The 26404-nt window shown below is 34.1% G+C and overlaps 2 protein-coding genes and 1 pseudogene across 2 annotated transcripts; all 3 read right to left on the bottom strand.

Moving 5' to 3' along the window:
* Positions 1-4858: 4858 nt before the first annotated feature.
* On the bottom strand, positions 4859-7409 carry LOC111991948 (protein LYK2). The gene has a single exon (XM_024023755.2). The coding sequence runs from the start codon at positions 7189-7191 to the stop codon at positions 5080-5082; it is 2112 nt and encodes a 703-aa protein (XP_023879523.2). The 5' UTR covers positions 7192-7409; the 3' UTR covers positions 4859-5079.
* A 4882-nt stretch (positions 7410-12291) lies between these two features.
* Positions 12292-16805, bottom strand: LOC111991947 (ribulose-phosphate 3-epimerase, cytoplasmic isoform). Its single transcript, XM_024023754.2, has 8 exons — positions 16382-16805; positions 16299-16303; positions 15006-15068; positions 14793-14899; positions 14596-14693; positions 14292-14384; positions 14160-14201; positions 12292-12623 (listed from the first exon to the last, which is right to left on the bottom strand). Exons 1-8 carry the CDS (start codon positions 16496-16498, stop codon positions 12468-12470), a joined length of 681 nt encoding a protein of 226 aa, XP_023879522.1. The 5' UTR covers positions 16499-16805; the 3' UTR covers positions 12292-12467.
* A 477-nt stretch (positions 16806-17282) lies between these two features.
* On the bottom strand, positions 17283-23475 carry LOC111991946 (uncharacterized; annotated as a pseudogene).
* Between the last annotated feature and the right edge of the window lie 2929 nt (positions 23476-26404).

Here is a 26404-nt window from a genome sequence, read left to right as displayed (position 1 = left end):
TCTTCTATCTTAGATTTGCTGAACACAAACTCCCACGTTTGTGTCTTTGAGATCCCACTCATCAAATGTTTCAAATCACCATCAGTAATAGATGTTTATGCAATAACTTGTTTCCACCAGTTCTTAAGTATAGATCTCTTGTTCCGGCAGATGTTTGTTGAGTTAGAAGGTAAAAAAACCTCACAAATCTTACAAGATTAACTCACAAGACTTCCAAGGACTTGTAAAACATAATTAGGGGTTTCCTTTTATACCTAGTAGTGTTGGACTGAAACTCTAAACATTTTCATGGGCTTGGCCTTGACTTAAAATTCTCCAGAACACGATTTTCGATAGGTCAAACCTATCTTTCAATTGGTCGAGCTTCATAATAGCTTGCTTCTTCTTTCTACAGCTTGACAATTCTTGAAACTTGACTTGAACAAACTTAAGCAATGTTTAACACCTAATCTAAACATGTTTTTGTTCCCAGTTTGCCAACATACAAATATTTGTAAACTAAACATTTAATCCTAAATATTTAGAACCTAACAGATTTTATTTGAAATTTTTTTATTTTATTTTATAATTTGATAGTTAACACAATAGGAAAGGGAAATTCGAACCCTGGTTCTCCTAATGAAAAAAAAAATTTATGCCACTAGCACTTTGTTTATTTTGAAGTAAAATATTTTACATGTAAAACATTTTCAATAAAATATTTGGTATGACAAGTAAAAGTTTTCAAGCAAACTACCAAAACTAGTGGCTCAATTGCCGAAGCCGCTATGTCAAAGGTCTAGTGACCGAACCACTAGAATTGGCAGCCTAAACAGTGGCTCCATCGATCATTGCTGGAGCAGTGTCATCAGTGACTAGATCGCTAGCACCGGTGGCTAGAATTGTGTCTCTAGTTATAGAAATTGCAACTTTGATTAACGGACCTCTAGCACCGGTCACTGGAACAGTATCTCCGATGACCAAACTAACGGTATCGATTGTTAAAGCGGTGGTTTCAGCCACCTAATTGCCGGAGTGGTAGTGTTGGCCATCAGACCCCAGCATTGGTCACCGAAGTGGTAACTCTAGCCATCCAAACTACCGACACCAACCTAGCCCACTAGACATGTGACCTAGCCACCAAATAGGGTGAATGAAACCACTATGTGTTTCTGTAAAATGTTTTACCAAAATTTTAAAGGTAAAATGTTTTACAACTTTCTTTAAATGATTTTACGGTTAAAGAAAAATATTTTACAATTTAACCACATTTTACTTGCAAACAAACACCTAAAAATTGAGAAAGCATTTTTCAAAAAATATATTACTTCAAAATAATCGGAGCGTTAACTATAATACTCTCGACATTTAGGAATTTCTAATCAATCTTGATCGATTCTTTTAGCATGTTAACTAACATTCTAAATTCTATTTTGTAGTGATAAGTATGGTCAATATTTTCAATACTAGTACCAGATAACCATAGAGAACCTTATGATAGAAAATATCCACACCTATGAGGGAGTCATCATGTAATAATTTCTCTAATGTTTCATATCAATGAGCTGTAACGAAACTATAGTTGGACTTGGGGGCAGTCCCCCCCCCCCTTATATATATATATATATAGGTATTAATTTTAGCAATTTGTTTCAATAAATTTGCACTTTGCCCTCTCAATAATATTATTGATCTTTTAAAGGCTATAAAAAATTTTATTGATCTAAAATCTGAAATAAATTTAACAAGCTTAACAACAAAATTTACCAATAACAAACTTAAGCCCAAACAACACCCCAAAACAAATCCACACAAGACATAAACAAAAAATAAAATAAAATAAAATAAAATAAAAAATTCCTAAGCCAATTCAAACTAGTCTAAGTGAACACCCACACACATTTGACAACACACAAAACACCAAAAAAAAAAAAGTTTTAAAAAAAAGTTTAACTTTCTAAATTGAGAAGTGCTACATCCACAACATTTTCACAACAAATCACATGCAGTAAGTTGTTGTTGGTTCTAATTTGAATTTACAACTTAAATTACTTTTTTGCCCACTCATAACAACCAATAATAACCTACCAATTACCATTTGTTGTGAAAATGTAGTGAAAATATTATGAACATAGCATTTCTCTTATAAATGAATGCTTACTTGGAGTTTCAAAAAAAAAAAATTGTTTATCCTTTTGCCCCTCCTAACTCTAAGTCTTAGCTCCATCCCTGTCAATGAGAATATCAACATGTATCAGATAACATTGATTATTAGACTATATCAAGTAATTTTTAAGTTCGTTTTAGCATAGTTTTTAGAACCGGACCGAACCGAGTTCGGGAGGTCGGACCGTGAAAACCGGGAACCGAGATGAATACCGGTTTTTTAAGCCTAAAGAACTGTATTTTTAGTTAATTTTGTGAACCCTAAAACCGGGGTTGGACCACACGAACCGGTGGCAAGAACCGTGCGGTCCAACCCCTTAGCATTTTTTTTTTTTTTTTAATAAAAACAACTTAATACAATTTTATTCTACTTAATTAAATTATCCATCTCTTACAAGAAATTTTACAAAAAAAAAAAAATTATAATTAAAATCCTTCGAAGATATTCAACTTTACTTCAAAAATTAATCAAAAATTTTAATGTTTTCATGGTTATTATTTTATTTTATTAATTTTATTATTTAATTATTAAATATATGCTTAAAAATCATTAAATTTCCCTCACATATATAGATATATTAGTCAATTTTTCTAGTTTTATAAATTTAATATCTATATTTAGGCTTTAATTAATTATTAAATTAATTATGACGTCATCACAGTTCGATCCCGATTCAACCTTAAAAACCTTGAACCTCTCCCTTTTACAGTTCAATGAACGGTTCAAGTCTGAAAATCTTGCGTTTTAGTACTGTGGGGTCCGTGGGCCTGATAGCCTCGGTCCATCATATAGCAGGCCTAAGGCCTATGCCGAGGAGCGCAAGCTATTTCTGAGGAGAAGGGGGGAAGCCTATTCTCTTGAATCCACGCCGAGGATACCTTGTCCTCGGCCTGACAAGAGTGATTTCAGGGAGTGGCTAACCCCAAAGTAAGCTGTCACTCTCGCATTTAATGCACTCAACTAACCCTCCTGGCCGCATTAATGGAGAGGTAACCCCTTGGTAAAAAAAAAAAAAAAAAAAAAAAAAAAACCCAACATTTTTTAAGGAAACATCATTGAAAGATAAGTTTCCAAAATTACCCAAACAAAGTTATAAAAAATTTCTATTTTTTAAATAAATGAATAAAATTATCAAAATTTTGAGATACGAATTTACCCGGTTGGAATGAACCTCTTTTGGATCTGTTTTTTTACAAACCAGGTGACATGATAGAAGTTAGGACCCTACAACAAATGAATGTTTCGTAGTTAGTGTTGGAATACTCTTTTCAATAAATTAAATAAAATAAATCAAACTTAAAAACATACTCCTAATACAGTACTAACTCTATTGGCTTGACTTCAAACACTAGTAGGTTAAAACCTAACAAACTCTAGTGTTACAAACATTATTAACATAATCAAACACTATTATGTTAGGTTATGTGTTACAATTAATAGAGTTTGTTAGGTTATGTGTTACAAACACTCTAATGTTGGGTTATGTGTTACAATTAACTCAATATGGATATTTATAGTAGGTTAAAACCTAAACTAATAACAATACTAGTTAGTAGTTATGGTTAATAGACTCGTAGGACAAGTATATTACTTGGCTTGTACATAAAGTAGGATTAGGATTGGAGCTATATATATTATTAGGCTGATATATCTCTAACAGAGAGAAACATTCATAAAATGACAAAATTTGGCTACAGACTTTGTTGTAGTTAATGGCTAAAACTCCACTCAATATCTTTTTATTGAATGTGATTTTGACAAATTCACAATTAGATTACATTTTCTTCTTATATCCTCTATATTTGTAAAATTTTCAAAAGATTAAAGATTAATAGTTATATCATCAATCAAATATTTAAATATCAAGTTTTTGGGCTAAAATTATTCGTAAAAAATAAATTTATAGGTCAAATAGTAAATAATATCCAATTAACATGAAATTTGACATACGTATTAAAAACATTAAAAATATCCAATTTAATGATTAAATTTTCATAATATGTAATCGTGTTAATTTGTTTAATAAAAATTGTAGCTATTAACTATAACCCGGTTTGTATCCAAACTATATCCTCAATAAGATAGAGCTTTTTAGAGTTTTGTTCTTTAATAAATAAGCGAGTGAGGTAAAGTGTACAATGTGATATGTACATCATTTTGTTATATATATTATTCTGAATCTTGAATTAAGATCTGGTGTAATAGTGCAACACTTCGCCTTAATGTGAGGGAGGAAGGCTTAAAAAAGTAAAGATGTAAAAAGGTGAAGGTTAAAAGGTTAATTTTATTTTTTGTTTGATCCAAGGGCTGAGATCAAAAGTGCTTTTAATCTCAACCCTTCAACGTGGTGCAATGACACTCAGTCCGCTAATCTTTCCTCTTTTGTTCTTTGTCTGTTCTCCTTACTTTTAAGAGTTGGATAAATGAGTCGGTCAAAAAAAGAGTTGGATAAACAAGTAAACAGATTAATCAACTCTGTTTGACTTAAACAATTCCTAAGGATTCTAACTTATTTGGTAATCCAATGGACGTGAGCTGTGCCACGAAGAGCACCTGAAAATTTTTCTTTACAATAAGAGTTCCTAAACCTTTTTGACTGAAATAGTCAACACAGCGCTTGCTACGAAGAAGCATCACAAGCAAATTATGTTAAACAAAACGCTCCCACGAGTGATCTTTGAAGCTTTTCAATATGTGGCAGATTAGAATAAATTTATAGAATAACAGCAATTTATTATTTCGAAACAGAGAATACAGAGTAGAAACCTGCACTTTTTGTTTCGAATTGAGTTTCTTAATGACATATATACAGGATTCCACTGACCTTGTCGAGAGGCCTCAAACCTTAAAGGTAAAAACATTTAAAACAAAACTCTAGGAGTAGAATAACTGGTTTTAAATTGGTTGGACTAACTTCACTGGATGATGATTATTCACATATGGTTTGCTGATGCCTTTACTAAAGGCTTGGAAGAGCTTTCACACATTAACATATTCTCTCCTTCTGGTAATTCTTCCACCAATCTTGATAATTTTTCCACAGCTTCTCCAGCACTTGGTCTCAAAGAAGGGTCTTCTTCTACACAAGCTCTTGCAAGATTGGCCAATGTGACAGCTGCTTCAAATGAATAATTCTCTCCCAATGCATTGTCCATCCATTCTCTTAGCTCATCTGCATCTTCTGACTGCAATATGGACTTGATTTTCTCTGAAAGCCATATACTCCCTTCTCCCTTATCATTTGGCCTTGCTATTGGCGTTTGACCTGATAAAACCTCTAGTAAAACCACCCCATAAGCAAAAATATCAATGCTTGGAGAAATTACACCTTGGTGAACATATTCAGGAGCCAAATAGCCTAGACTCCAAGAGGCTGGATTGGTTGAATAAAATTGAGGGTCTCCAATATCTTCTTCAATGTAACTTGCCATGCCAAAGTTCCCAATTTTGGCATTGAAGTCTTCGTCTAAGAAAATGTTCCGACTCTTAACATTTCTGTGAACATAGCTCGGGTTCATTACGTGGTGCATGTAGTGTAAGGCCATGGCTATATCAAGACAGATTCTCAGCCGCTGACTCCATGTCAAGAAACAATAACAAGAAGCAATGAATTGGTTTTTCATTGCCAAACCACCATGAAGCCAATCTTTCAAGGACCCATTTTTGGCATACTCAAAGACCAAAAACGAATCAGAATCAGGACCCTCACTCCAACACGTCCCCAGCAGCCTAAGTATGTTGGGGTGATTGTGAATTGCATCATGGAAGAGTCCAAGCTCAATCTTTGAGATTATATCTGGTTGCGTTTGCTTTATTGCCAGGTTCTTCCCATTGAGACGACCGTGATACACAGATCCCTCGATCTGATTACTTGAATTGAAGTCTTCAGTTGCTTTTCTCAGTTCCTCAACAGTATAAGTCTCGATTAGCATCTTACGTGATGTAGCTTCTACTGTCCTACCATCTAGAGGATCCTGAGACCCCTCAAATGAGACTTTCTTATCACTTGTGGTTCTTACACTGAGACCAAGCTGTTGCAACTCCACATCTACTACTCCCTTGCAGGAACTTTGTTTCTTCTTCTTTTTCTGTTGGATCACCACAAAGGCTACTGCAATACCAATGCTCACACAAACTACAACCCCACTGAGTGCAATATATAAAACAATCTTCCACATTTTGGACTTTTTCTTATGGGGACTAATTACTGGGATGCTAGTTGCTGGAAAATGTAAATTGGGTTCTCGAGGTTTTGCAAGAGGACCAAGAACAGACTCTGGTTCACCATTGATAGGAATCAGAAGAGATGTAAGAGGTATTAGGCTTTGAGGTCTAAAGGTATGTAAAGATTTGTTGTTTGCAAATATAATAGCTTCTGGAGTAGTATTGAACTTAATGGCCAAGTTAGAAATTGTATCACCTTCAATTACCGGATAAGACAGCAAAAGCCTCGTCTTTGGACTTGCTTCAGATGAAGAAGGACAGGCACATCTCAATGGGATCGCCAACTGAACTTTATCACCAAGACTCCATGGTGACACTCCAGGGTTCTTCTCTTGGATGGCTTTGCAGGTTGTCAAGCCCCCCAAAGATTCAGCAATACCATAAAAGCTCTCTCCTTTTGTGGTTGTTTTTGTTACTTCAGCCTGAAAGAAACCACCTTTGCACTTACAATCAATTGGAATCAACAAAGACTGATCTTTTGGAAGGTATTCTGTCTCTGCAGAAAATCCATTAGCTTTTGCAATCACGAAACGATTGATGCCCAAGTAAAAGCTCAGGTTGGAAAGAGATGAGAAGTAGGAATTGGTGCGAAGAATTACAAATGTCTCACACTGAACCTGTGAGGCATTTCCAATATTGCAGTGGTAGCCAGAAGCATCTGGAGATGTAATGTCACAACTTAGCAGGTTCTGTCCAAGTGCAGAGACAAATAGCCAAATGAATAAGACTAAAACTCTCAAGTGGAGCTTACTGATTAGAGCCATGCCTATGTAACACACTTCTTCAAAGAAAGGACGATTAAAAATAAAGAGCTTTCTCATTCCAAGAAAATGAATATTTTGGATCCATACAGAAATGGAGTTAAAAATAAGAGTTTCTCAAATTTGTTCCTGGACAGGATTCTTGGGTTTTACAAAGTTATCTTATATTTTTACTCAAATTCCAGCTGTTTGGTTAACCCCCTTTATCTTGGGCTTTATTTCATTCTCAAAGGGGTTGGCTATCTATCCCAAGTTTTCTTTGCCAGTAATCATTATCACCACTCTTAATTTACGTCAGAAGACTCATTGGGCTCAAATCCTGTCTTACATGCATCAACATGTGTTATAGCTAGTCAATTCCAATGTGTGATTAGACTTATCTCAACATATTGAATTTGGTGTACCGACATACTGTAGTTCATTGGCATATGTCTCATAGATGCAAATGGTACACATGCAGATATCACGTGCATATCATAAAATATTGAACCGGTTTTAATGTAAGAGCATTCAATTGTTTTAGGATCACGCCATTTATCATATCTGGATAATATGTGCGACTGCGACTGCGATCGGTAAATCATCATTTTTATATAGACTCTCTACCTTTTTTTTCATGAGTCACAATCACACGCGTTAAGATTATGGCACAAAAATTGTGTTCACAGACATGCATTTTTATTTAAAGTATTTGTCTATTAAGAACGAACTTCATGCTGGAGGTTAGGAGTCTAAGCAAACTGTGGTAATCTAGATTCTAGAGTTCAAGTAGATTTCCAAAATTTTGTTTATATTTTAGGGCTCTCATGGGGGCATGGAATGGCAAAACCATAGTAATTCGGTATATAAACCTTATCTGTTTACAGATACCATTCATTTGACATATGACAAACATTTTGCCTGATTTAGGCATAATAGGAACAAGTAAAATGGGCACTTTTATATATATATATATATAAATGCAGAAAGTAAGAATCCACCTCGATGATGCTTCTAACCACCACAATTTCAACTTTCAGATTTAGTGCGTCATTGTACATTTAGAAGATCAAAGAAAGTACCCTCGTTCAGGATATTGCAGATAGCAGTAAGAGCTTCAGATCTGCCTACATCATTCTCACATTCCTTATAAATAACTCAGTCTAGTTGTCCATGCAACTCATGATTCCATGACCAGAATTCCTTCATCTTATGAAAGAGCTTATGCACAAGTCAGAAAAATAATCCATGACAACTCTGCTCTATTTACCATGAAATTATTAAGTATATCCAATGTATTATACCTTCTACTTATATAAAGTCTGACTTTACGTATAAGTTTTCGCACATAAATTCACACTTATGTGAGAGAGATGAGCTGTAAAGAATAATTTCTCGCATTCATGGGGCAATCGATTCCTCTCAGACAATATGAGCATGACAGAACATATGTCAGTTGCATTCTAAGGTCCACTCATAAGAGGGCATAGTGCTTTCACGTACATACAATTTTATGCACATATAGATGTCATGTACAAGAAATAATAATTCCACGTCAACACCCTTTATCGCATTCTTTTTTCATAGCTATCTTATATTACAGATTGTGACTGGTTTTATAAATTATATTACTTTTACTTGAATTCACTACTTTTTCTCTACCGCTCACAATTTGCTACATCAGAATTATAACAAAGTTGTGACACAAAAGGATGTGGTTGTAGACTTCTTTTCTTTTCTTTTCTTTTAACCCAAAAGGCAAAGGATGAAAGCAAGAATGGCTGATTTGTCAAGCAGTATGGATAGATATGATGTAGATTTTGGAAAATGTAGATAAGTGCGAAAAGATATGGACAATGGCCATACACAGTTGAAGAGACCTAATGCATGGCAAAGTTGGGGCATGAAAGAAAGGCTAGGGATTGATAGGTCACACTCGCCATGAATAAACTAAGTTGACAAGCACCAATAACTTTTAAAAGTACCAGCTACAGTCAATTGTTCCCACACAGTACAACTTCAATTCACATGTCATTTGTCCAAGGGATTACCTTTCTATCATATCTCTCAACTACCACCTAATATAACTAGATTGTAACAATTATATAATTATGGGTTTAATACATGAAACCAGTGCATTATGTATAAGAAAGGTGACAAAGAGGGCATGCGATACCCTTACCTTGAGCCCTCTCAATTAGAAAAATTCCTTGAGATTTGTGCTAAAAGTAACAGTTCTAAGTTGATTTTTAGTATTAAGAAAAAAAACAGTAATTAATCAAATAAATAGTAAAATAGAAGAACAGTGGCCTATTAAGTTTTTAAGCAAACCAGAAAGTTTGACGAAAGTGGGTACCATCATTTTAGGAGTCATTAGCTCATTGGCCAAAAGATTGGAGGATTCACTAGATTTTTCTTTCCCTATTGCACAAGTACCAAAAATTCTCTCTCTTAAAGGAAATTACTAAAATATTTTCCTTTATGCAAGTCTCTAAAACAAATATCAAAGAGGAGAAAGAATGATTGTAATTTGCAGCATCCCATGACCGAAAGTAAAAGCATTTTTCTGAAAATGAAACCAGCATTAGGATCCAGTCCAATTAACCGAAAGTGGAAGATAATAATGCAAGAATGAGGTGAGTCCATTAAAACTCAGTGGATAAAAATAATGACAAAAGGGAAAATATTTCTGTTTTTTTATAGTTAGAAAATGGGAAGGGTGAGGTGGAATTTGTGACTTATAACTTGACTTGTAAGTTATAACTATTCATTCCTCCTCTATCTTGCATCAATGGTATTTTTGCCCTTGTGAATCTATCTTTTAAATAAGTCTCGAATCTTGGATTACATGCATGTGATAACACATGCTAACCACCTATGTTAGTTACCAGACATTTTTTTTTTCTAACTTTTACAAACACAATTTTTGGAGTTTGGAGCATGCCTTTGCTAAGACATGAATATATTTTTCTCATGTCGAGGATGCTCCAAAAAATCTCTTATGATTGGAGCCAAAGCATGGAAACCTAGAAATAGTGTACCATGTGATCAATCCTCATTCCTCTCAAAACATCTAGATCCAATGATCCATCAACTAGATGAAGGCAATGCGACACTGGGGCAGAAGCAAAGCAAAGGAATATATTATTTGGTGTTAAACTAATAGTATATATTCAAAAGAGGAAAGTGTTGGGTCCCAAATAATATTATCAATAATATTAGCAATCCAAAAAAAAATCAACCAACAAGTAAATTTTACGTGAAAAACCCTTTTTCTTGAAGGGAAAAAACCACGAGACAAACTCTAAATAATTTCATTATTATCAAATCAATTATAATAATTCTTGTGTATGTCTCACGGCTAAAGAAAAATCTCTCTTATTTTTCTTTGCCCTCACACACACACACACACACTAATTATCTCTTTCAAAGATGGCAACTCTTTACTCTCTCCTCCTTTGCTATCTTCTCAAACGCGATAACCCTTTGCTCTCTTCTCTTTAGCTATCTTCTTGAAGTCAGCAATACCGTGCTCTCTCCTTCTTCTTGCGTTCCTCCCAAGCGGAAATCTCTTTTCTCTCTCTTGGTTTCATGCTCTATTTTCTCTCTCCCCTAGGGAGAACCCTTAGGACAAAGCCATCAAATTCTTTGTAGTATTGTCTATTTATAAAACTCTTTCACTATTCCCTCTTGGATTAAGAATACATTACCTCTTTAACATGGAATAGACTTCCTTCCACACCAAGAAATACTCTTTCCTTCTACAATAAGAAAACCAAATTAATTTTTTCTTGTTCAACTAGAAAAACTAATACTTTTCAAGTCACAATTGGAATTTCATGCAATTTCCCAACATAAAGGAAAAAGAGTGAGATTTGGACAGATCTAGGTAAGAAACATCAGATCAAGATCCATCCATTTAAAAAAGTTATAAACTTCCATGCATGTGATGTGCCACAATCTTGTAGGTCGCATATTCCAATGCATATGCTCAAGAAAAAATTGACATTGTGTGGAACATATTCCTGTTTCTGCGCTTCAAAAAATGGGATTTTAAAACCGAGTGTTCTAAGTCATGCATCAGAAGAAGGAAAAAAAACGTGCTGTTGTGGTAGACATTAGACAAATTGGGTAAGAGTGTCTTAAACCAAGATACATTTGCACCAGTTTCGAAAATTTGCAAGATTATTCAATTATCGACAAATTGAGAATGTTAAAGAATGAATCTGTCAAGAAAGAAGCAGCAAACAAGGTACAATGCAAACTCATGTTTAAGGGTGCATATGAGGTCAATCATCCAGGTGCTCTAAAGCCTGTATAAAGCTTCTGTTGCATTCACAGAAAAGCTAATCTATAATAGGGGAAACAAACATGTCAATTCGAATAATTAAATTTTCCCTCATTTGTATGCGACAGTGACATTTATAACCTAGCAATTTGTTCCTTTTGTGACAAGGAAACAATCTGGCAGATTCTAATCAGAATAATATATAGCAAGTGACAATATCTTGCCTAGTGACAATATCCTGCCTTGGGTCCACATTAGGGAGAGAAGTTCAGCAAAATAATTGGGATACATGTTAAGCTTATTTTTGTCACTTCACAACTCTTAATTTTTTGGGTAAATCAAAAATTTTGAATTGAGCCAACAAACCAAATTAATATAGCGTTACAACAAAATGGCACACCCCGATAGGTTTAACCGTTTAAGACAAAGCACAACCCAGAGATTAGAGGAAACAGAAAATGGTTATACAATTCGGGAAGACAATACTGCTAAACACATCAAAGAACTAGAGCCAGAATCCAAGACAGATAAGGAAAAATGCGTTTGATAATGATTATTATCTATTTCTTCAAAATATAGGCAGATACTAATTTAAAGGGAAAATGGCTTGCCATGAAGGCAAATACATTTGATAGCATCCAGCCAGTGAAATCATCTTAACTAAACAGGTAAACCATAGCTTCCAGGTGCTAGCTAGAGTAGGATCCATATACATAACAGGATATGATGGGAGCAAAAAAACAAGGCTAAAGATGTACAAAGGAATCATAAAGCCAGTGATTCATTATCTGTTATACAGAAGTCCCGTTTAGTTGAGCAGTGACAAAGTCGTCATGTGCCAGAACAATTTATTAGAGTGATGGTACTTGAGGGCCGAAGACAAAAGCTGTAAATTAAATAAATGGTATTGTCCTATAAATTTATTCCCAAAATGTTTGCAAGTGTCGCTTATTACACTTTAGAAAGTACGGGCCTTGTTGCAATTTTAATTCATCAAACAGATAAGTAATGTACACACAGTAAATAAGCTTAATACAATCCAATCATGATGTATTTGGCTTGTACCATGTCAATTGTTTTGCTGGGCTCCCTGTACACTCTTCCTCAGGAGGGATATTACTTGGCCTGGCTCAGAAGCTCCAAATACTGAACTTCCTGCAACAATGCAGTTTGCCCCTGCTGAAGCTGCCACATCAATTGTCGAAGGCCCTAAACCACCATCAACCTGCAAAATAAAGCATATTTTTCAATTAGTTGTCGCTTCCCACATGCACAGAGACCAATGCTTTTCTATAATAGGAGAGGGTGTCTCAAGAGACCACTTTCTAGAGTATGTGGGACCCACATGCTGCGACTGTAAGAGATAAATTTCATGAGACCATCTCATAAGATACTTTTTCCTATGATAGAGCCATTTTTTACCTTCCAACATCCAAGGGATTTAAAAAAAAAAAAAAATAAAAAATGTAATGAGGGTGTCCAGAGATCTCCAAGTACCTGACCATTCCCCTAAATGTGTGTAGTTCCCTGTCCCACAAACCAAGTAATTTAAGCAAATAATCCCTTGGGTAGCCTCAAAATGTTGACTAGAGGTTTTGAACACAAAACTGCATAGATCTCATGAGGCCTTAGGAAAAATCACTAGGCCAACCCCTTGGGGTTAAATCCAAGTGACTTAACATATGTGGAAAACAGGAGGTGGGATAGAATCAATTAAAAAAGACATGAAAAAAAGGAGATGGAAGATTTAAAATTCACTAAGGAACCCACAAGTAATGCAAGACAGCTACAGAGTGAAATCTAGAGAAACATAGAGAAGGCTAAAACCATTTTTAAGAATGAATCAAACATAACATCTAGGAAACTGTTTAAAAATGTAATCCACAGGAAAATAATGTGTCCAGTACTACCAGAATGTCTATACAAGTTTCAAAAAAAATGCTCCCAAAATAATAAAATTTTAGAGTTTCTAGCATTACCTAACATTCCTCAGTAGAACAACGTGTATGTAGTATACAGTTGAAGTTAGTTAAGGGTTTCAATGTTGACTTTTTTATATTTTTTTTAAGGAATTATTACTGATTAGCTGTTTTCTATTTATTTATAATTAAGTGAGCGGGTTGGGTTGTAGCGGGTTGGCAATGTTTCAATCTGTTACCTAATCCAATCTGCTATTTTGAGGGGTCTAACCTGCCCAAGCCAAACCGCCTAACTTAATGACCTGCATGGGGAAGGCGGGTCAAGCGGGTTGGCAGGTCAAGCAGATATTCTGCACATCCCTAATCTACAGTCATACTCTCTATTACTTCCTTAATTGTCATGTCCTTTTTTATTACTTCTACCAATATGATTTTTGGTCTTCCTCTAGCTTTTTTCATTCCCTCAACTTGGATCAACTTGCTCTTTCTTACTGGTGCATTAATCACTCTCCTTTGAACATGACCAAACCATCTTAAGTGACTCTCCCTCATCTATTCATTAGCAGGGGCTACGGGCTACCCTTATCTTTAAGCAAGTTTCTTCATTTCGAATCTTATCTTTTCGTGTACTTCCACTTATTCATCTTAACATTCTCATTTGAGTTACACTTATTTTATGAATATGCTGCTACTTAACAGCCCAACATAGACAACACAATATGCAACATGAAAATAACATTACCACAAAACGGTAACAAGAAATTACCAATAAATTCAAGAAGATGAACAATACACGATTTGCTAGCAGAAAGTTATAAGTCGAAAGTAAGAGATTGACTCACCTCTATATCAAGTGATGGGTACTTCTTTCTTAGCACCCGAACCTGGATAAAGAAAACCAAAGAGAGAGAGAGTCATGGGAATGAACAAGATATGCTAGTCACAAGAGGAACTAAAAAAAAATGTAACAGAACCTTTTCCATCGTCTCTGGCATGAACTTTTGTCCGCCAAACCCAGGTTCTACAGTCATTACAAGGACCATTTCCACAGGATTTTCCCCTTCAACCTGTGGGTTAAGGGAAAAAAGGTTGAACATCTTATCAATTTTAAAATCCTCTAAAATAAATATGTTACTAATATTCAATATAGACAGAATACCAGGAAACCTTATATCATTTGGTTAAGGTAAGGTTGGATGTGGTTGTGTTTAGATTATTCCAAACAATATAAAATCCAGCTACACAATCTGAGAGCATGAGAATCACAGGAAGGCATACCAGTGGATAAACTTCTTCAATAGGCGTCCCAGGTTTTAATGCCACCCCAGGCCTCATGCCCTTTGCCTTAATTTTTTGGACTAGTTCTTGCCAATTTTCTGCAAAAAGTACCATAAGACTCCTTTAAAGAAAATAACTAAATAGAAAAAGACACCCGGGGGGGGGAGGAAGGCAACATGGCAGACGTTAAAACCCACCTTTAGAGACCTCAACATGAAACGTAAAACCAGAAGCACCAGCTTTTCCCATAGGATCAACATAATCAAGAGGATTTGTGACCATGAGGTGGCAATCAAGATAGGCGCTGTAAGAAATGAAAATCAACACCTCACCTAGTTATACGAGTAAACCAGTGGCCAAGAAAATTTGATGTTAAAAAGATTTAAAGTGAAGGCTAAAAGAAGTTTTACGTTGTGTGTTTTCTCAAACTTTCAATGACTGGAGCACCAATGGTTAGATTTGGGACGAAGTGCCTGCAAGAGTAAAAAAAAACTTAAATAATAATAATGTAGAACAATTCACCAGTTCCAAATAGGAAATGACTAGAGAATATTAATAAACATCATTTCTTGTGTCTTATCAGCAAGTATGCAATCATCATTTGTAACAACTACCAGTTAGCACAATTTGATCTAACCGTCCAAGTTAGCACTACAATAACTACAACAAAGCCTTAATCCTAAGTTAGCACTAACAATACTGAAATCCAAGAAATGCATACTGACAGCAAGTGAAACCACTTGGAACTATCTTCCTTCAATCAGGCCAGACAGCTCCTTTGCTGTTAAAAAAGGCCAAGTGCCCACCCAAAATTTGCACTGTTTATTGAAAATTTAGAACAAAAATGACCTAAACTCATAATTTTGCTAAAGGAACTTCTTCATGCCCTGAGCCACAATCCTATCCCATGTTACATCCCTGTCTTTCTCAAAATCCAATACCCTCTTGATTTCAGCATGTAGAGAACCCCCATTCTCCCTACAATTTACAATATAGCATTCACATAATTCACAATCACAGCCACCAAAGTTGACACTTCTTTTTCATTGATAAATGATAACCAGACCTTTTATTTTACAAAAAGACTATTGCATACAAACGGTTATTTAAGCATGCCCAATAATTTATTACTAAAATTTTTTTAACAAATTATTGGCAGCTTACACACTTGATGGGTCTTGAACACAACTCTACTTTGCTCTTTCAAAGGGTGGAGGCACCATTTGAACTTGAGCTCATTGGAAAACAGAATAACATTTTGAAGGAAATCAACTACTTCGAAATCATTGTATAAATATTTAAGACACATGCACTTAAGAAAACTCTTTTCTATTTATAAAAAAGAAAAAAAATCTAGTTGAACTCTCTCTAACTAAAACAAACACCTCAGGTCCTCCTATGGTATCTAATACATTTGGGGGGTTATGTAACACACAAAAATCCTAACCATCCATTGGAATATAGCCAGTTTTATTGGTTGAGATTATAACAACAATTGAAATGAATGTCCAGAACATTGGGAATCAAATAATATACATTTATCCTTATTTCTAACTTGTCTACATTTATATCCTCTCATCATATTCAGTACCTTAAAAATAGAAATAATCAAAACAAAAGAAACGTAATGCCAAACCGAAAAGTAGGATGAAGCGAATTCGATTGCAAGCATAACAGGGAATGAGAAAAGCAGCCAAACCTACCCATCCTGCAAAAGCAAACTAGAAATCAGTTAAAAGTAATAAAATTTCAAAGTATAGATTGATAAACATGGTAGTAAAAGTACCATGATGTCCATGTGGAGCCAATCGGCGCCTAGACTGAGCATGCGCTTAGCCTCGGAAGCCAAATTGGCGAAGTCCGATGATAGCATCGACGGTGCTATTTTCGCCGCTACACCCATTTCAGGATTCGGCAACCTGGTACGGCGATGAGAGAGAAACAGAGGAGTGTGAGGGGATCGGATCGGAGGAGGTTGGTTTTTCACTTCTTCTGTCTGATGTTCTTTGTCGTTAAACGAAGATTCGAGAACGTGTGTGTGACTTTGGTTTCAAATTGAACTTTCGTTGTCCCGAATTCAAAAGAAGCTGCCTTGAACCTGCGAAACCAAAACGCGGTTTCAAGAACGCAAATGCTTGTTTTGACCAAAAACGCGCGTTTAATTAGAATAACCGAGATTTGTTGGTGGTGAGAGAGTGGGGGTTGGTGAGAAAAGAGTTTGGTCCGACTTGTATATAAAGCGGTGTCGTTTCGCAGGTTTTTAACTTTTTACTTTTTACTTCTTCTTTTTTTTTTTTGGTTTTTTCGACCTTGTAATTTTTGACGGCCGGTGGTTGCTTACCTAACGGCTCACCAAACAAGTATTACTCTTTATTTGTATATATAAAAAAAAAAAGTATTACTCTTTAATTTTTTTTTTTTTAAGTTTTATTAAGGTGATTTTTTACCATTATTAATAAACTATTTTAGAAAATTTTTAACACTACTTTTATGAAAAATATAAATAACTGCTAAAATAAATTTTTTTTTACATTAAAAATTTCTTAAAATAGTTTTTAAATCAATGCCCTTAGATTATTCATTAACACCTCAAAAAAAAAATTAATAACAATTTAATAACTTGGTTTCCTTAACTTATAAAAAAAAAAAAGAACTTGTTTCCTTAAAACCAATTTGAAACTACACCAAAAATCAAGATTTCACATTATGCATTTATTCAGATTAAATAAAGATCTCACCACCTAAGATCTACCTAGAACTCTAGACTTCACTACCTAAGGGTACTTGGAAGTTGGAATCACTGCCAAGCTTGGAGAACCATCTTTTTTTTCCATTCCTAGAGCCTCTTTTTAATGGACTCAAGGGATTACATTGAAGTATTGAACCAAAATTACATCCTATAAAATCCTCAACAACATTAAATACCAAAGTTGAAGAAGAAAACAAGTTTAAACTCAAAAATTAAATTTGGGAAAACATTTAAAAAAAAAAACAACTTTAGTAACTTAAATAGATTATGCTTCTTGCATCAATCCAACTTATGAGAAAAAAAATTAAGAAGCAAAAGGAACCTAAACTGCAGTGGCAAAACCTAAAAAACCTAAACCCAACTCCCCCTGCAGAGTGGATATGTTTACCACCTTAACCAAGATGGAAGGATATACACATATACATCTCCAAAGCTCGCGAGACCATCAAATTCGTTGCTCGCTGTTGTTGGACCTACGACCTACGATATGGCATGTATCTATGGTCCTTTGCCACATTCTTCTTTCTCCTTTTCTCAATAAAGGTGCCAAGCTTGCCAGATGCCTGACCAAAAAAAAAAAAAAATTAGTAAACTAAAACCAGTTGTGGTTCATAACAAGAAGTGAAAAATGTACCTTGAGATATTCATATTTTTCGATAAGCCTTTGCTTCCAGATTGTACCTGCAAAAAACAGACAAAGTCAAATTCAATAGACCACTGGTAGGCTTGTCTATTCGTTTTAGTGCGCTCCATTAGCACATCATCTTAGAAGTGTTAACATGAATAAAAAAAAAAAAAAAAAAAAACATTCATGTGGTAGTTCAACATGGAAGTAACTAAGCACAACTACATATTTTCTCTCCACCTACTATATGAATTATTGCCTCAGAAAACAGAACTTATTCATTTGGCACAGCTTAGTACCATCACCAACCCCAAAGCCACCACTAACACTTCCAAAACCAAATACAAAATGTTTCAACAATAAACATCTCAACCACCACCATATCTCCAGCGCAATGCCCCACACTGCCACTAAAATACCATCATCAGCACCAACACTACTCAACCCATGCTCACATCACATGCATTTTCATCTAACTATTTATTTCTCAGCAATAAAGAAGAGAAGAGTTCAGATTAACCAGTCTGAGCACTTTGATTCACAAGCTTGAATTATCAACATACGCCAATGGCTTAGATCATAGGACTAAGCTCCATGTAATCTAAGGTTAAGTGTTTGGGGTTTATTTAATTCTGCATTTCCAGATGTCCATCAGTCCTGTTTTAACAAAGCTAAGACTAAGAGATCATCACTTTAAAAAGATTGCAATTAATTTGCTTCTCTTACATATGGGACATTAGTTCGGGACAGAATCTGGAAATAAATAAATAAGAAATAAAAAAGAACAAAGCAAACCTAGTTTTTTAGTATGAATTGATAGGATTAGCCTAAAATATGGTTATCATTAATAATTTAAAGAGTTTTAGGGTTTTGTCATCTTATAGATGGAAGATTATGAGGTTCTTGTAACATCTTGACTTTTATTATCAATTAAAACAAAAACAAAACAAAAAAAGAGTTGCTTTTGGGTTAAAACTTAAAAGTTCTCTTAAGAACTTGGGGTTTGTTTGAGTAAGAACCCAAAAAGAGGTTTTTCCCCTATTTCCTTGTAAGAAACTAAGGCTTCAATGTACAATAAAATTGAATCCTTGTCCCATTGCACTCCTGATTGCATTAGATATCCTTTCAAGAAGCTTAGACACACACACACATATATATTTATAGAGAGAGAGAGAGAGAGAGAGAGAGAGAGAGAGAGAGAGAGAGATGGAGAAGGATGACTATACTTTTTGAGAGATAAAATGGTCGTTTCCCTTTCTTTGCTGCTTCTCTTTGTTTCTTCTTATGCTCAGCCAGAATTGCTGCATCAATATGCTGAACCGACTCAGACTTCAACTGCTTATCCTGAAAAGACAGGTGGTCCACAGGGCCACAGGAAGAAAATCAATATTTAAATGCACAATATTTTTAGAGAGAAAAAAAAATGGAGGAATTATAAAGTTGTGAAATGAAAAACCATAATCAGTGGAACATTTTTTTTCCTGAAAGGGCCAGCACTTACAATCCAAGCGATGTTTTTGTTTAATTCATCAATGATTTCTGCATCATTTGATTTTGCTAATTGCTACTGCGGTTTCTGTTATATCCAAAAAGAGAAATTTACACATAAGGATAAGAAATTGAAATCAAAATTCACATACTTCATAAATTCAAAATCTTACCTCTCTTTCAGCAGGAAGATTACCTCTCTTTCAGCACATGATGAACAGAAAGAAAATATTAGTAAATGCACTGACAGTTGTAGGGGACAAATGGAAATTTAAAGGAATAAATAACATGGTGAGATAAATGACAGGCCAATGATCTTTAGTTCAAAGGGCACTCCACCACCCATAAAAATGCGGTATGATCATGGGATCAAGCACTATGGAATGAGTTACTTATCAAAAAACATGATGAGATAAATAACTAGAATTTACCTATCAAAAAAAAAAAAAAAAAGATAAATAACTAGAATCAGAGTTACATATTTTCCAAAAGGGTTAGGCACTTACCATCCAAACTATGCTGTGTTTAAATCTGTTGACGGCATATGGATCTTTGGATTTGTCTAATTTCTTCTGTTCTTCCTGTTACACCGAAAATAAAGTTTCACAGATGAGTAATTAACAAGAAGCAGAACAAATTAAAAGAAAGTTTCATATTCATCACAAATATAAAAGATTACCTTTATTTCATCAGGAAGATATTTCTTAAACAGAAAATTATATTTGCTCCTAAACCTGTAAGATCCAATATATATTATCCACACAACAAAAGTGCTTACAAAGAAATGTTAAAGAAAAAATTGGATAATGTAGATTTCCATTTTAGATAAAAATAATCTAGTGCTGGGAAGAAGACAACCAGCACACAAATGATCTACAATATTTTCTTTATTGGTAACTACACAAATAACCAAGGGGTCTTGAACACACGAACTCCACCTTGCTCGTACAAGGGGAGAAGGTGTCCTTTGCATAAGAGCTCATTGGCATGATCTACAATAAAAAATTAGCAAGTACTGAAAACCTCACATCAGAAAATATTTGATTAGAGCCTTGTCACTGAATTGCCCGCAATTGGGGGGAGAAGAAGGATGAAATAACACGGATTACTTGACCCAAAAAAAGAAGAAGAAAGAAACCAAAAAGACAAACACACAGAGAGGGTACTGCTTATCATCAAATGTACCAGTACCACAAAAAGATTCAAAACGGGGGTCACGTACAACTTAAAAGACAATGAAATATCAATGTCATCTGGCATACATCCATGTAAAAGAGCATATATAAACATAACTAAACATAACTACTAATTTACCAAAAGATGTTTATTTGGAACATGAGATGTTACGTACATCTTATATTCCAAGACTACAAATTTTACCAGTCCCGTCATAGCAATAAGGAGAGTAAGACACTTTATAGAAACACAAACTAGTAAAAGTCAAAGGCTTTGTAGCTAAATTGACACCTCCTCATACACAAAGTGCTTGGGAGTTTAGGGGAGAAAGGGTTCGAACTGCTTGTAATTATTTCTCAAAAAAAAAAAATCTAGTAAAATATGTATCCTTACGGGCATGCTAAAAAGTAAGCATTTTTTTTATAACAAAATACTTCATTAAATAAATGATAAAAGAGGCAACCCATGTACACAAGATGTGTCTCTCAAACATATTAGAAAAAGAAAGACCAACAATAAGCACAAAACAAACAACTATCAAGCATCTCAAGCATATTAGCAAAAGAAAATAAAGAGGAAGCATTCATCCACTTAAATAAAGATTTGAGGAAGGAAAGCTTGAGATCTGGACTAGATTTTTCACGTCCTTCAAAGGTCCTAGCATTTCTCTCCACCAAAGACACCACATGATACAGTGAGGGATCACATTCCAAATCACACTACCGCTTCTACCAAACCTGCCTTGCCAACTAGCTAAAAGCTCCAGCAAAACCCTTGGCATAACCCACAAGACCCCAGACGAAATGAACACCATAATCTAAAGCTCTTGAGCAATGAGCATTAGACTCCAGGCATAAAAAAATCCAGGAACAATGCTACTCATTGGCAGCCTACTAGTTATTTAGGTATTTACAATCTTGGGATAAACATAGATCAATGGCGGACGTACCTTATATGCCCTGCTGCTGCTAGCTGAATCTTTACCATTGACACAAACTTATTTTACAAAGGATAAAAACTAGAATCCCTAAAAGCATTTGATTCTAATTAATTTGAAATCCATAGCCAATTTGTCATTTAAGAAACGTTCTATTGAGGTCCTGTTTGCTCGTCAGATCTCACAGGTGAGTCTATAAAGCCTCAAATTCAAGCATAGACAGACACCAGCTACTTACTTTGAAATCTTATACTTTTCCATTCTTTTTTCCCAAGAGCACTTAATAGAACAATATCCAATTTACAAAACCCATAAATTATAAAGAAAAAGAAATCTCAATCATACAATTCCAGCCCAATAACAAATACAGAAAATTGAACACTACCTCAACAATAGCCACTATAAAACAACCAACAAAAATATTTCACAAAAACAACATTAACTCAATCAAACTTACCCTCTTAGGAATTTGTACCACCTCTCTCTTCCTTCCAACCGGCTTCTTGCAACTCGCCTTCATCGGCCTTTACACAATTCCAACAATAAGCCACTAATTCCACACACTACTTAAAAAATGACCAAAACAACATAGCAAAATAAATATTTAACCAAGCCACAAGCAAATCATTACCTATTCTTGTTTGCCAGCCCGGATTTCTTTTCTTGATTCCGCTTTTTATAGACCCAATGTGACCCATCTAAACGCACTTTTTACAATTGTTCGAATGTCACATCCACCAGCTCACACTCTATCTCCTCCTCCTCCTATTTAAAAAAAAAAATCATTTAAAAGGAACATATTAAAAAACAAAAATTTTCAATAATTGAACTTAAAACAATTTAAATTAGAAATCTGAAAACTTTTTGTGTGGGTTACTGTTACTCACATCTTCCAAAGATGACAATTCATGTTCATCTCTATCCTCCTATTATTCAAAAAAGAAAACTCAAAATTTTTTAACATTCAAAGCATTATTAATGAAAACTTTTCTAAATTTTTAAAAAATAATTGAACTTATTTTTAAGAAGTAAAATAAATTGGACTATTGACAAAATAATTATATAAAAATGTGCAGTTGTTTAGGGTTTCTCACATGTTCAAAAGAGGACAATTCGTATTCATCACTGTCCTTGAACTTTGTTTTGGTTGAATTGGAAACTGGGTAATCGGTTTTCTTCATTGCTAACCTCTGAACCAAACAGGTTTGTTTGCCCTAAAAGTTAAACAAAACTTGATGTTCATTGTTCAATGAAATTATCATTTTTTTTAATTTTTATAATGATAAAGGTAAAAATTTGATTGTGACATTATTGTATAATATGAGTGAAATAAAAATCTAACACCACAAGCATACACAATGTTCCAAATAAACAACATAACACAAATAACAATGTTTCCAACCACTTTCCTGAATGATAAGTTGCTTTTTTAACAATTAACAACACAGGCATGCTCAATCTTCTAAACCTAGCATACTCAATCATTCAGGATTTCATTGAACTAAGGACAAAGATTACAACCCAAGACTAAACTGGCTCCAGGGCTGGGAGCCAGCTAATCCAAACCAACAGAATACAAATGAAGAGTCTAAACAAACTCAACTTCAGACACAAGTTCAAATACTGCACTACAGAACAACAACACAGTCAAATTCATCCAAGTATACCCCAATTTGCACAGAAAATTTTGCTATGGATGGAGTTGTCCACCTAATGATGAACAATCCCAACAAAACTCTAAAACCTATTTTCATTTTTTGTTAAATTTTCTTGCCTCCTGAGCATGAAAATAAACTGTTTAGCCTGTTAAAGGTGAATAGTCCTTGAATTACTTAGTAACTAGTTTTAGCAGGTGAGGTTAGTTGCACGTAAGAATTTGATTAACAGTGAATATTGTTATCTAGATGTGTAACTAATATGAGTAAAGTTCTCACATGTCATAAAATATATTTTTATATATATATTTTGGTTACGTTTTCTCAAAAACCACACCTAACCATGAACAAACCCAACAAAAGAGCAAACATAGGCCAATGGGTTGTATTGAAACTGTTGGGAAAGGCTTATTCTAATCAACAATAAATCCTTGATATTATATTAATTTCTCTATTGCGCAAGTCATGTTCATATAAATATATAATAATAAAAAAAAGGTAAGCTTCAAATTGACGAGCCTAAATTATTCCAGAATCTAGAAAATATAAACAACACACAAAACGAAAAAAGAGTGTGTGTGTGTGTCAACTGTCAATAATAATAATAATAATAATTAATAAGAAGTAAAAGAAGTAGCTCACTTGTGATGACCGCGGGCGAAAAGCTAGAGTAATTGCCAAGCGCTGTGTCTCTTTCTGTGTGTCTCTTCCTTTGGATTTTTAGCGCTTAAGTAACGGGCGAGGAACCAATTCAGAAAAACACATAGGGAGGTCTAGCGGGTGTTTAGTACATGTAATTAGAAATATGTGTTTTGTTGGTTGAAAAAGTGCGTGAAAATATATATGGATAAAAAAGTATGTGAAAATACATATAATATTATTTAAAAACTGAAAATATGTATTTGAGTTGCCATGTCAAACGGTGCCCTAGCCTCTAGATCATTTGACTGGGTTCAGGTGGGAACCAAGTGATAAATGAAACAAACTATTTATAGACAGCTCAAGTTCAGCTTGGATTGTGCTGTGTTTAAAGTCAAGCTCAAATGTAAAAATGTAATTGTAAACATAAAGACTTGATTTAATTATAATATAATATTATAGTTTTATATGTATATTTGACTAAAAGTGTACTTATATAGACTTGTAAATGGATTGTGTAAATCAGAAACTAAGTTTATAAAAAAAAATTCATATAAGATTCTCAAAAAAAAAATTCATATAATATCAAATTTGTATATGTAGTTTGTAGATAATATAAACGATTCATTTATAGTATAATTCATAAATTTGTGAAATGATAAGAAATTTTAGTCATGGTTTTACTATATATAGAAAAAGAATAAGTTTTTTTTTTTTTAGAATACTAAGTATTTTTAACACACACGCATGTAGCTCATAAACAAACTCAAGCTTATTTAAAAAATAAATAAAATAAAATAAAATAAACCAATCTTAAACATGTGATCTTGTTTGGTAATAAGCTCTGGCTTGGCTCGTGTTCAAAATAAAATTAAATAACGAAATCTGAACTTTTAATACTCGGCTCAACTTGTTTACAGTTTCATTTGGAATTAAAAGTCTTGAATTAGAGTTAGAACAAAACATACGATCTTTGTCCAAGAACCTCTTCTTATTTTCTTTTCTTTTTCAAATTCTATAGTTACAACTTACACTAAGATAAGGGGATTTTAACTATTGATATTTCTGTCAAAAATATCAGGGGTGCTAGTTGAGTTACAAGACTCTTAACAAAGTCCAAGAATCTTAAGATAATATACATTAGAAAAAGTTTAGCTTTGAATTGGTTTGGAGACCATCTATGTATAGTTTTTAATCACATAACTTTTTTAACAAATGATAGTCTTATAAACCACCATATAGTGAGTTGCAGGAGATAACTCAAAACTAGTTTAGAGCTAAACTTTGTTGATATATATTTAGACTAATGTCTGTTCCTTGGTAATTATGTGATAATATGAGTTTGAGATTCACATGTTCCCAAAATAATGAATAATGGGTCAAGTGGTAAAGGATCTACAACATTTCAAAAACAATATACCATTTGCCTATGAAGTATGTTAAACAATTGGTTTGTCTTTGTTTTGATGTTGTAAAAGCAATAGGGATTCACCCTCTAGTCCGTACTCTTTGGCAGGATGCAAGCATTGGTGTGTAGCTCATATGTAATGCTCTATAGTTTGGTTTGACATGATGCTTGTTTGGATTAATTAAACAGTCATCTGATTGGTGGTGTCAAATTGCCAATGTTTTATATCCTGACTTCCTACCTACTTCTCTTAGATCTTTTCATTTCATTTCTTAATTGTTTGGTTAATAAAATGATTAAGGTATACACTTTGATTAACATTGAGTTTAATAAAGTCAACCCAAAGTTGTGGTACTAAGTTTTTGTTGTTGACTTTTTTTGTTATTAGGGTTTTGTTGTTGACTTGTTGTATATTAATTGGGACATAAATGTGTGTATATATATTGAACATTATTTATGTATTTCTGAACTTTTTGCAGAACAAACAAAATTCAGCACCTAGTGTGAATGAGGGAAAGGGGCGTGTTACTCGCCAATTTGGGCGTTGTTACAATTATGCAATGCTAGATCATTTGTTTATTTTTAGACTACCAATCATGTTTTAATTTATTATTGAGATCAACTAATGATTATAATCTGATAACATCAGTAATCACAGAAAGAAGTGTAAATAAAGAAGAGAATGGAATGTTAAAACTTTTACTATTCTTGAGGCAAGATAAAAATGGCATCCTCCAGGATGAACTAGTAGTTCCTAAGATCCTATACCTCATCTTTTAAAGGTGATCATTAGGAGGCAGGTCAGATGGCATGTCATGTACTTCCTCCGACCTGTGTACTTGATAGTTGCATCGTCAACATTTATGATTTATGTAGAAGAGGATTGTGTACCTCCACACATAGACAACAATGATTTTTTATGGTGCACTACAAATCAGTGAACCAATCATCGAAACAAGAGGACCTACAAAGAAGAATTACATTATTGGAGGGACACTAATATGGTGCCAGTTTAAGCTTCTCTGATACTTAAATTAAGAATTCACAAGAAACCCAATAATGAACTCAAAAGAGAACCACAAAGAGTCTTGTTTGACACTCACCTGTCATATTGATCAACCCAACTCTCGGT

Source organism: Quercus suber, unplaced genomic scaffold (assembly GCF_002906115.3).
Source record: "Quercus suber isolate HL8 unplaced genomic scaffold, Cork oak 2.0 scaffold_609, whole genome shotgun sequence".
NCBI classification, from domain to species: domain Eukaryota; kingdom Viridiplantae; phylum Streptophyta; class Magnoliopsida; order Fagales; family Fagaceae; genus Quercus; species Quercus suber.
Note: the sequence above shows the minus strand (reverse complement) of the source record. Positions and strands in the feature narration are given on the sequence as shown.

What these genes read in the sequence shown, in the direction of transcription:
- LOC111991948 (XM_024023755.2), bottom strand. Translation starts at nt 7,191, where the DNA reads ATGAGAAAGCTCTTTATTTTTAATCGTCCTTTCTTTGAAGAAGTGTGT.
- LOC111991947 (XM_024023754.2), bottom strand. Translation starts at nt 16,498, where the DNA reads ATGGGTGTAGCGGCGAAAATAGCACCGTCGATGCTATCATCGGACTTC. An exon ending in TCATGTTGAGGTCTCTAAAG is followed by an intron (nt 14,694 to 14,792) that starts GTGGGTTTTAAC and finishes TACTTTTTGCAG; the next exon opens with AAAATTGGCAAGAACTAGTC. An exon ending in ACCCATCACTTGATATAGAG is followed by an intron (nt 12,624 to 14,159) that starts GTGAGTCAATCT and finishes TTTATTTTGCAG; the next exon opens with GTTGATGGTGGTTTAGGGCC.